We start from the raw sequence: 12,085 nt of genomic DNA, 5'->3' as shown, positions 1-12,085 counted from the left end.
GGAGGGAGAGATCTACCCAACAAATTGCTGGTCACTAGGGAGAGGTGAGGGCGATGTGGCAGGGGGGAGGAGGGAGGGGGGGTTGAGTTCAGTGAACCTGGGGAGGGAGTGGGATCCATGGCACGGCAAACGGACGCCGGAGGTAGGCATCAACGCTGGCAAGTAGCAGCCAACCGAAGCACTCATCGATGATTATATTTGCACCTGTCAATGCGGTCCCTTTCTGACCCCCAGCACAAGTGCTTTGTGTCCTCATCGTCGATGTTCACCTCTCTCCTGCATAGGAGCAACATCTTGCTTGCTTAGGGAGCTTAAAATTCTGATAAGTATATCGTGAGATCGAAGCCAGCTAGTGAGAATATGAAAAAAAAACTGGGTTTTCCAACTTTTGAGTTCTGGTTATTTTTTTTGGATTTCGTAACTATAAATTCTTAGAATCATTGAAAAAAATCTAATATGTTTGAGAAATCTACAGGTTTGAAAAGAAACTACATATGTTAAAAGTTCATCCAAAACAGGCCTTTCTTTGATTACGTCTTCAGAAATCAGAAATATCTCCATGACAAGAGGGTGTGGGGGCTGTGGGCGTTCGCCGAGACAGGCTAGAACGCATGAACTTTACCTGATTCTCGTACGTGGTTCATTTCCTTCGTTCCAAAGGAGACTTCAAACACTGAATTCCTGTACTCTCAATTGTCACCGTATTGTTCTATTATGATTTTCCGTTGTTGCAAACGGCTCCTAAATACGAGACATGAACATTCGTCATGCACTAGAAGTCCAAGTGCTTACGAATGATTTTTTTTTTCTTAGCTGATTCAGATTCTGAATTTTTGTTCAAAGATCCGTGTAAACTCTGCCGTGCCGATCACTGCCCTGGTAAAATAATTTAAGGCCGGAGCTAGAGACTTTCTGAGAGAACCACTTGGCGGAAAATGGTGATCAGTGAAAAGGTTAGAATCCTTAAACCACGATGCAACTGAACCCAGGCCGTCTCTGTCACTGACTATCTCTCATGGCAATAATTCGGAGAGGACCACACCCAATGGCAAGAGCCAGAGGAGAAATTCCCAACTTGGCCAATTTGCTCCCTAGTTTTCGATTTGTTGTCAGAAGCAAAATCTCGAGATATAATCCGCCATGAAGCAGACTCGCCCTGGAGCCTGAAATTTCTGCCTTAAGCCATAAACATTGGCTACTTGCTGAAAAGTACATCACTAAGCATCGCAAAGACGAAAAAGATAAGCTAACAGCTACGAGTAAATGAAAGACTTTGTGGTTGCAGATCCGAATGCCAATATGATAAAGCAAAACCAGGAACCAAATCCAGTGTGCAAATGATCTTATTTAAGCTTTTTTTTTCAGGTCACAGTCCTGTAGCCAATCAACTGCCCCAGTATTAAATCTTCAGCATCAAAGTATAAATATAGCACGAAAGAAAAGCCAAAAATCAGCTTATGCCTTAACCACCGACTGCTCAGAATATACATTGCTGGAATGAGACACAAATCATTCCCAACAAGTAAGCTGGGCAAGACAAATAAGCTCATACATCGTTAACATGTAAGCTTGATTCTGTCTTGATTTCTCTAGATTTCTGATGTCACACACTAGCTGTTGACATTCCAGAAAAGCAGAACTGCACAGGAAAGCGAAAGCGAGCACTTTCAAAGTTGCAGATTGTAGATACGCAATATGAGCACAACTATATAACTTAATAAGCACATTACAGCACACACATGGCCAAGGCAGTTATTTGAATCAGTCTCCAACATACTTCAAATCATAGACCACACCATACAGCAAACATAGTATAAACATTGTCATAGAGAGTACAGCTGATAGCAGCTTGTAATATTCTAGCATTACTTTGGTAGCATCCCTCTACAAAACATAGCAGACATCACCAGCTCTTCATCTTGGCCATACACATTCAACCTGACAAGAAAACCATATCCCATTTTACAACATATGTAATCTGTACATGAAAATGTATCTACAAGAAATCAAAATAGTAGGTAGTGTGGAGTGCCTTACATGGTTTGCTAGTGACAGACCACACTGACCAGAACATTTCGTCTCCTCAGTAGGCACCAGCTGCCATGAGCAGCTCATCAAGGCTCCAGATGCCCTCGTTGCTTGCCCCGTCTTGTGTAGCATCATTTTGCAGAAGGTTGTCCATTGATTCATCTGAGCTGCTCTCAACATAAGGTAATGGCAAATACTTCATCTCGGGATCGAAGGTGGGCATGTTTTGTGCGAGATTAGGCATGCCATTTCCCTGGGGCACGGCGATACCATAGTTGTTCCTCATTCTCTTTGGCGCTCCACCTGTCAGGTAAGCAGGTTCACCATATGCTGGCATGGCAGCATTAGGAACGAAGACTGAAGTGTAGTCTGGGGTCAGGGTGTCATCCTCCCAACCAAAGTCTGAAGAGCCAAATGAGTTGCTGCTCGTATCAGAGAGCATGTTCATCTCGAATGTCTCAGTGGAAGCAAGAGGTTTGACTGGAGGCATGAGATCAACAGGCTCTGCCGGCTTTGCAGGCACCTTTGCAAGCATTGCAAACAAATCATTGTCTGAACTGTTTAGCTGAAAGAAAGCATCATCGCCACAGGTCTTCAGAGGTGGAGCTAGTTTCTCTTGCTTGGCAGCGTTTTGCTTCAGGGAGAGCTTCTGAGCAACAGCTGGTTCATCAGGAAAGTTGACCTTGGCTTTCTTGCCACGGATCTTGCGGGCTTCAGCGTCATATGCCCTAGCTGCCTCCTCAGCAGTGTTATATGTTCCAAGCCAAACACGGACACCCTTGCTGGGGTCTCGGATTTCAGCTGCCCATTTGCCCCAGGGACGCTGGCGGATCCCCCTGTACTGATTCTTCCTCTTGTGCTTTGCTGATCTAGCAGTAGGTCCATCATGTTGGACAAGCTTTGTAGTCAACATCCCATCTACACGAAAGCTTATTTGTTAGTATACATCTCAACAAACAGATTTGGAAGAAGGATATAAAGGAAATATCATAGCTATAAACTGTAAGTTACACAATACACTCTCAAGCAACATGAAGATGAAGTTATACTGGATGTTCACAGAGAGGTTGAGACATGAATCAGTTCAATTGATCACTTCTCAAATAAATCATGACATATATAAGAAATCTTAAAGTCCATGAATATAGCAAGCATATGGTGTAAGCACTGTCAAAGTGTAGAACTACTCACTTGCCCTATGATTAACAATAGATAATAATCTACATATACTGTCTACAGTAGTCATCTACTCACCTGCAACGTTCTATCCAGGAATGAGATCTCAGATGCATAAAACTAACGAGGTCCCTCTGAGGGTATATTTTGATGTAGCTCAAAATCAACTGTACAAACTACTAAATTAGAGTTCCTTATATTCGTTAGTTTTTTTAAAAAAATAAAATAATTCTTTAAATTCGTATCCCTTGAATGAGAGTACGAGATCACCAACAAAGTTCAAATTAACAACCTAAAGTTTCTTCTGTTTAGAATTAACAAGAAAAAAAAAAGAAGGGAGCTTTGACAGCATCACCTAAAGTTTCTTCTGTTTAGAATTAACAAGAAAAAAAAGAAGGGAGCTTTGACATGCATCTAACAATCTATATAAAGAGTGGAACAACTAAAGAACCCATCATTTTTTTTATTTTTAGATAATACTACAGAACCCATCATACTCTGAAAACTAACAGCTAAATATGATAAATCAAGAGTACAAGAAAAAAATATGCCTCAAAGAGTACTCCAAATCTCAAGATGAGATGGTGGCACAGATGAAACTTTGCCAAGGAAAAAAAAAAGGCCATTAAGTTTTGCGTAATTACACTACTAGATCACTTATTAGAAACAAAGCAAGTAAATCCAGCGACAGAAGAGCATCCATAAACATAGGTTAATCCAAGAACATACTACAACTCTACAAAGCCAAATTTTCTCTAATCCAACACAAATATTAGTGATTAAAACACATAATGACACTGCGAAATCACAAGAATAAATATCTAAAACTCATCACTCTCTCTTTGCTACTCCAATTCAGGAAAAAGAAAGAAGAGTAGAATCTAGGACAAAGTTGAATTCCTATTTCGTAGTGTAAATTCGTAAACCACCAAACCTACAGATGCTATCCATCTAAAAGAACCAGATTCGCTAGCAAGTTTACGTACACAGGTATTAATGAAGTTAAGAACTAATAACACGCTAGATTGAAGAAAAAAAAACTATACTACACAGTGCCGTCCCATGGTTCGCATCAAGATCAAATCCATGGCGCAACCTGATGAAGCCCCATTTGGCAGCTACCCCATGAGACCCCAATTCTCTCCCCAAATCACACGAAGAACGCAAGAAACGGACCCAGAAAAAAGGCCGCATCTTGCGCTCGTCTAACGAGAAAAGGGGGAAAAAGAGCTAGCTTTATGCGTTATTTTTTCACCTGCAGTTGGGGGCGCCGCCTTGGCCGCGGCACGGACGACGAACCTCGCCGCCGCCGGCGGGGGGACCACCACGACCACGTCGTCGTCGTCCTCCTCCTCCTCGCCGCCGCCCCCCTCCGCCTCGTCGTCGCTCATGCCACGCTCGAACTCGCGGAAGTCGGCCTCAAAGTCCTCCTCCGCCGCCGCCGCCTTCCCCTTCCGCAGCATCCCCGGCCACAGCACGTCGGCCGTGACCCTCCTGCCCTGCTGCTTCTTGGCCACCGCAGCCGCCGCCGCCGCAGCGGCCGACGGCGGGATGAACCCGGAGATGATTGCTCCGCCGCACATGGCCGCTAATAAGCTACAGATCAAGAAACCAAGAAAGATAAATCGAGAAGAAGAACGCAGTGAACACTTGCTGCCGCTCACGCGGAGGGCGCAGTGGGAGAGGAAGCCGGGGGTGGTGGGTGGTGGCCGCTACTTATAACCGCGGATGCAGCTGACGCGCTACTCGACAGCGACGGCGTAATCAAATAAAAAGAAAAGAAAAAAAAATGGAGGAAGAGGAGGAGGAGGACGAGGACGAGGAGTGGAGGAGACGAGCTCTCGCGTCGCCTCGGTCCTTTTTTACCCCGCCTAATTACCAACCTCCTCTTCTGTCCATGATGTCACTACAACCACTAATCAAAAGATTCCTCGGTAAAAACAAAAGATTCGGCCACGAACAGGGATGAACAGGAGAGGGACGGTGTGGTAAGAATTTTTCTCCGAGGAGATATTTTGGGATGATTTTTACTATCAGCTTTTTGGAGCGAACCAGATCATGTGACGAACTGCCTTGCATGGTGTCATCACGGTATCATCCTCCTCTTTTGGTTTTTCTTTTCTTTCTTTTTTTTTTTGAGATTTGGGAAATGTTTGCTGCGAGAAGGAACGCAAGATGTGTGGGGCGAGAGCCATAACCGATGGGCGGCACCGAATTCGCTGGTGCTGTTTTTTGTTTTTGTGTTCTTGCTTCGATTGGTGGTTTGGACTTTGGAGGATTGCTTCGCTCAAGATCGACAAAAAGAAAAAAAAGAAAAGAGAAAAAAAAAGTTGGTTTGGAGTTTGGGGTTGATTGAATTGGTTTGACGTTTTTAATCATTTGACGATGCTTTCATTTGCACGGTTGCATAGTGTTTTGTTTTTTTCCCTCTTTTGTTTTTTAAAGACGATTATGGAACGGAATATCACACCAAAATCAATGTGGGAACTGATCAGCAGTGTATCAGACCCCATTTTGATCATACACATCGGGGTATCTCTAAGTTTGTCTTAAATGACTTTTTCTTCGTTTCAGGGTATTTTTCATTTGGCTTTCAAATAAAAGTAAAAGTTTTTATATTTGTATCATTATCAATTTGAAATCGAAGACCGGAAAGTAAACTTAGATGAAAAATAAATCCTATAATCAAAGCTTCAAATTTCAAAATTTGGAAGCTGGTGGTCAGCTAAAAATTAGATGATGAGAGTATAAGATTAATCGGATTAGCTAGATATGTCAAATGCGATTTATTTTACCAATTAGTTGTGTTTTCGTTCCTGCGAGCCTACCAAGCTTACCAATTAGTGAAGTTTGTGTGATTTGGTTTGTCCTATGTAACCATTTGCTTTGTTTCAGGTTACGGTTTCTACAGAAACTATGAGAACAATAACGTAAAGCTAAAACAGTCTCATAAAACTTCCATATACACCTAATAGATAAGATGATTTGGATTTATCCTATGTGACTATTGTTTCGTTTCGGGCTCTATAACATGGTTCAACAAAAACCATGAGAACAATAACGTAGCGCTAAAACAATCTCATAAAACTTCCATATACACCTAATAGATAAGGTGATTTTGTTTATCCTATGTGACTATTGTTTCGTTCTAGGTTCTATAACACGGTTCAGCAAAAACCATGAGAACAATAATGTAACGCTAAAACAATCTCATAAAACTTCCATATACTCCTAATAGATAAGGTGATTTGGTTTATCCTACGTGACTATTGCTTCGTTCCGGGTTCTTCTATAACACGGTTCAGCAAAAACCATGAGAACAATAACGTAACGCTAAAACAATCTCATAAAACTTCCATATACACCTAATAGATAAGGTGATTTGGTTTATCCTACGTGACTATTGCTTCGTTCTGGTTCTATAGCACGGTTCAACAAAACCCATGAGAACAATAATGTAACGCTAAAACAATCTCATAAAACTTCCATGTACGCCCTAACACCTAAGACGATTTGGTTTATCCTACGTTACTAGTGCTTTGTTCCAGTTTTTTATAAGACGGTTCTATGACAACCATGAGAACAATAATATAAAGCTAAAACAATCTCATAAAACATTCATATACACCTAATGTGATTAGGTTTATCTTACGTGGTTATTGCTTTGTTTCAGGTTTTATGACATGGTTCTACGAAAATCCAAGAGAACAATAACGTGAAGTAAAAAAAAATCTATGAAGCTTCCATATACACCTAAGATATGAGATACTCTGTATTGGACAACCATACAAAATTTTGCGATGAAACTTAAATTCATAGCATGATATTAAAATGACAAACAACAAACAAAAATACAGAAGCCAGGATTAATAATGTACTCCCTCTTCAAAAATATAAGAGATTTTGGGTGGATGGGACACATCCTAGTTCCTTGTCCAGATTCATTATATTAGGATATGTCACATCATCCAAAATCTCTTATATTTTGGAACGGATGGAGTACTAATTTATTTGTCGTTTGTCCATGTTAAGAACAGGTACAATAATGGGCGGTAGTAGTTCTACGTAGGATTTTGTGATGATTTGGAGGAGAGCTGGGAAGAGAGAGAGAGAGAGAGTGAGTCGGCGACTAATTTGTCATCGGGTTGCACGCGCCGCTCGAGGAGACTGTGGGGCCCGCCTTGCGCTGCCTCTTCTCGTCGCCAACTCCTGCATCGGGCATGCCTTTCGCTGCTTGCCTCCGTCGCCAACTGCCGCAGCCACTGGACCGCCGCCCCTCAGCCTCGCCGGCACCGACGCACGCCCGCCGCTATCTCCCACATCCGGCGCACGGCCCCTGTCACCCCCGCCTGCACAATCGCCGCCGTCTTCTGCCTCCGCCGTGCGGGCCAGCCGCCGCTGCCCCCGCCGCCTGCCGCACGGCAGCCACCGTCTTCCGATGTCCGCCGCATGGTCGCCGCCGTCTTCCGCCTCAGCCGCGCGACCCGGTCGCCGCTGCCCCCGTCACCCGCCGCACAGCCATTGTCGTCTTCTGCCTCCGCCGCGCGGCCTGGCCGCCGCTGTCTTCCACCTCAGTTACGCGGCCCAGCTGCCGCCATCTTCCGCCTCCGCCACCATTTCCTACGTCCGCCGCCGCCGTCTTTCATCATCGATGACAGGAATCGAGGGAATAGGAGAAGAAGACATGAACTATGAGGGGATAGAAGAGAGAGAGAATGTGAGGTAGGAGAAGATGGTGGGTCCCACGAATCAATAAAATATTTGTGTTATAGTATTTCTATTGTATTGACATTAGCTATACTGCTTAAGCTGTTTTTTTTTGGAGCCAACAGCGGGTTATATTATTGACCTTCCTCTAACATGAATGAAAGTTGTTTGCTATTTTGTGTGTGGTTGTCTAAATCATTTCTCTATATGTGGGATCGTTTTTAGAATTTTTCTAATTTTTAACATGGAAGTTTCCAAGTTTCTAATACTAGTCATTAATTATCTCATTTACATATTTTTAACTTATAAACTGCTCATGGGTAACTTCTAAAATATCCTGGTTGCTTTCTTAAAAAAAAATCCTGGTTGCACAATTGCACGTCGCCCTCACATATCCTTTTTTATTTCTTTTTTGTACATGCTCACATCTTCTCGATGCATCATGTATGTAACACAATAAAAAGAATTCGGCATGGTGCATGCATTTCCCTCTCCATTTACCCAATGGATTAGCATTATCACGAGTAAGTTTCTCTATGTTCATCCACCATGCATGAGAACAACTACTCGTCCGCTGTAAATCACATGTCGATCGAAGGTTTCTTTCCCGGGTCAAAAAACGTTCTCGTTCATCTCATGGCCTTGGTAATCTCAACAAGCTGTACAAAACTGCCACTGGCACACAGACTGGAGTACTGGACGTATCACACCGACCAAGGAGGATCATATGGCTACGATCCTAGAAGTGTCTGCACGTAACAAATTTTGGCTGTTTTTGTGACAAACTATCGGCTTTTGATCTTTCCCTTCGTAGTATTTTGTTGGATTATACTCCTTATTTTCCAAAATTCTTTTTTATTTTTTTGTGTGTGTGGGTGTGATGAGTCGTATCGTGACTGAATGGTACATTCACGCATGGATGCTCATCTACATTGCACGCCACATTTATGAAATCGACAAAAGCAGCTACTCCTCCTGCCTAAATTGCAGGCCGTGTCGTATTCAGAAACTGTATAAAAACATGTGGACAGATCTTTTTTTGAGAACATGTGGACAGATCTGACATGCTCCTGATTAGCTGTACTGTGCATTGTATAATATACTCCCTCCGTCCTATAATATAAGGGATTTTGTGTTTTTCTTTCAACGTTTGATCATTCGTCTTATTTAATTTTTTTTTTGTAAATATAAAAAACAAAAAATTGTGCTTAAAATACTGTAGATAATAAAGTAAGTCACAAATAAAATAAATAATAATTTCAAAAATTTTTGAATAAGATGAGTGATCAAACGTTGCAAACAAAAACTCAAAATCCCTTATATTATGGAACGGATGGAGTAGTACTAGGGGTGTGTAGTTCCACGCTAAAATTGAAAGTACGAAGAAATTTGGAACGATGTGACGGAAAAATTGGAAGTTTGTGTGTAGAAAAGTTCGATGTGACGTTTTTTTTTCAAACTTTGGTTCTAAACACGGCTTATGGTTGTGTTTTTCGTGTGCCAATTTTTTTCTTAAGTATACGATCACACATTTGTAGTATTAAACGTAAACTAATAACAAAACAAATTAAAGATTCTGCCTGTAAACTGCGAAACGAATTTATTAAGTCTAATTAATCTATCATTAGCAAATGTTTATTGTAGTATCACATTGTCAAATCATGGCGTAATTAGGCTCAAAAGATTCGTCTCGTGATTTACATGCAAACTGTGCAATTGGTTTTTTCGTCCACATTTAATACTCAATGCATGTGTCCAAACATTTGATCTGATGGAAAAGTTGGATGTTTGAAGAAAACATGGCCTAGTACATATGTACACCCTTCGTCCCAGAATATAGTAACCTAGAACCGGATGGGACATATCCTAGTACTACGACCCCCTGTCTAGATTTATAGTACTAGGATACGTCACGTCCGGTCGTAGATTGCTAGCTATATTATGGGACGGAGGGAGTACATACAGAGAGGAATTTTTGACTCAATTGTTTAGTTTTTTCTTATATTTTTGCCTCTGTAAGCAAACTGAGCAAGCGATAGATTGACTTCGATTACAAAACAATACTGGAGTACATACTCTGAACATCTTGGATTCAGTTGCAGATAGTGTTTATCTGTTTATCTCTCCAATATACAATAGTTCTAACAAGATCATGGCAGATACTGCACATTATTGCATGAAAGTTCAGCCCATCCCTCTGGTTTGTTGGACAAGACCATTTCCTCATATTTTGCAGCTCAAGGGCCAAATTAGCAGAGGTCGTCATTGTATTTCTTATTCTTCTTTCCAACCAACTTGATTTTTATATCTATACTGTATTTGTGTGAAGGAAATGTCACCCAACTGAACCATACTTCGCTGCACTTCTGTGTCCGTATCCGGACGTCACCTTTATTTTTGGCTTTGTCTTGGTTTGGCATTTCGCATGGCACTTGGGAGCACCACAGAAATCTGTACTTCTTTAGTTAATTATATGTCATCAAACTTCATGATACATTGAATGGAACAAGATGCTGAATTTGGACTATGCATTAGTGTGTACAATATAATTTGTTTAAAGAAGTGATGAATTCCATTGGAGCAATTATAAATCACACCCTTTGCCTGACGAAGAGTCCGAGAATGTGTGGTGCTGTGGACACCAGCACAGTGTACATTTAGATGTCTTGGATGGCACCAGGGCCGTCCATTCACGAGGGTTCCCCCGTACAAAGTTCTAACGGAGACATAAACTCAATTGACGAAATAAAATGATAATAATTTATACGCGAGTCCATGTAGTATTTTGTAGCAACTAGGAAGATAGCTCGCGCATTTGCGCGGGCATGTGTGTTAAGTTGTTTCAAAAACAATTATAACAAATTAAATTTAAATAAAAAGTAAGATGCTTTTTTTTTTAATTGAATGTTCATTCTCTCTCTTTTTTTTCTGTAGAAATCTTGAAAAGGTTATATTGCTAAATGCTGATTAATCTATCCGTCATGCTGGTCCTCCCTTTTCAATGGGGCTATCTTTATGATAGAATTTTACTTGTATATGCTATAGGTGCATAGTTTCAGCGAAAAACAATTAGAGGTAATGTCCTTACCTAATGAAATATAAACCTAACCTAGCTACTACTACATTTGTTTACTCATGCCCAATCTGAATAAATTTGTAATTGCATACATTCAGTATATATGAAATTCTTACGCTCTCTGGATTTTTAAATGTCCCCAAAAGCATCAATGAATTAACTTTATTGCACAATTTTCAATAGGGTATTTAGTAGTTTAAAATTAAATAATGATCCAATTTTCAAGGTTTCAAACAACCAAATTTTGCAAGCAAGGACAACACAAAAATATATGTGAACAACCCTTATGCATCTAGTTGTTGTATTATTCAAACCTTAATTTAAGGATTAATAAAATTAAATTCATTTCTAATTCAGATCAAGAAAAAAATAATTTTGCTAACCCTAAGGCATATAAATATTAAAACTATTATTATACGTTGCCAAAATTAAATAAATCTTAGAGGATTAAATAAACTCATATAATACAATTTATTATAGCTAAATCGATTGCAATGTTTTGATTTGAATTTGCATGGATTGAGATATATCGATATGTAATGTTAGCATTAGCTTATTTATATTGTAAATAGAGGACATGCAAATTTGTATAAGAGAATGCAGACTAACCTCATCATTTAATATTTGGTTGGATCAGATAAAGTCAACTCATATATATACTCTCTCTATCTGGGCTCATAGCTAAGATTCAGCAATGCAATAAGTGTCAATAAAGTTTACTATAAACACTAAAATATTAATCGGATTCAGTAAGACAATCAATTAATGCGCGCGTTAATGAGGCTTATGACAAAATTAAATTTGAATATTATGCCTAAAATTAAGTGGTAGACGGCATGCTAGTTGATAGCGAGTTGTGTGTGGTTACTTCATCGTTCATAGGATTTGTCAGCCTAATCTCTTAACGGTGCTCAAAGATCTATAGTGTGTGTATATTTATCGAAATAAGTGTGTATGTGTGTGTATATGAGGCACATTTGTGCCTCGGAAAAAAAGTAATAGGAGTTAAAATAAATGCATGCATGTGGGATCAGATCAATGGCTTTAATTGATTGAAAGTATTTTGCTAAACCAAATAGTATACTTACTCATCACCAA

General features: G+C 40.4%; 1 protein-coding gene across 1 annotated transcript; it reads right to left on the bottom strand.

The window, feature by feature from the left end:
* Positions 1 to 1,687: 1,687 nt before the first annotated feature.
* LOC4347142 (ethylene-responsive transcription factor 1-like) lies at positions 1,688 to 4,882 on the bottom strand. The gene is made up of 3 exons (XM_015756387.3): positions 4,460 to 4,882; positions 2,038 to 2,946; positions 1,688 to 1,938 (listed from the first exon to the last, which is right to left on the bottom strand). The coding sequence occupies exons 1-2, from the start codon at positions 4,785 to 4,787 to the stop codon at positions 2,084 to 2,086; spliced, it is 1,191 nt and encodes a 396-aa protein (XP_015611873.1). The 5' UTR covers positions 4,788 to 4,882; the 3' UTR covers positions 1,688 to 1,938; positions 2,038 to 2,083.
* Between the last annotated feature and the right edge of the window lie 7,203 nt (positions 4,883 to 12,085).

This window comes from Oryza sativa, chromosome 9, assembly GCF_034140825.1.
Source record: "Oryza sativa Japonica Group chromosome 9, ASM3414082v1".
In the NCBI taxonomy this organism is placed as follows: Eukaryota; Viridiplantae; Streptophyta; class Magnoliopsida; order Poales; family Poaceae; genus Oryza; species Oryza sativa.
Note: the sequence above shows the minus strand (reverse complement) of the source record. Positions and strands in the feature narration are given on the sequence as shown.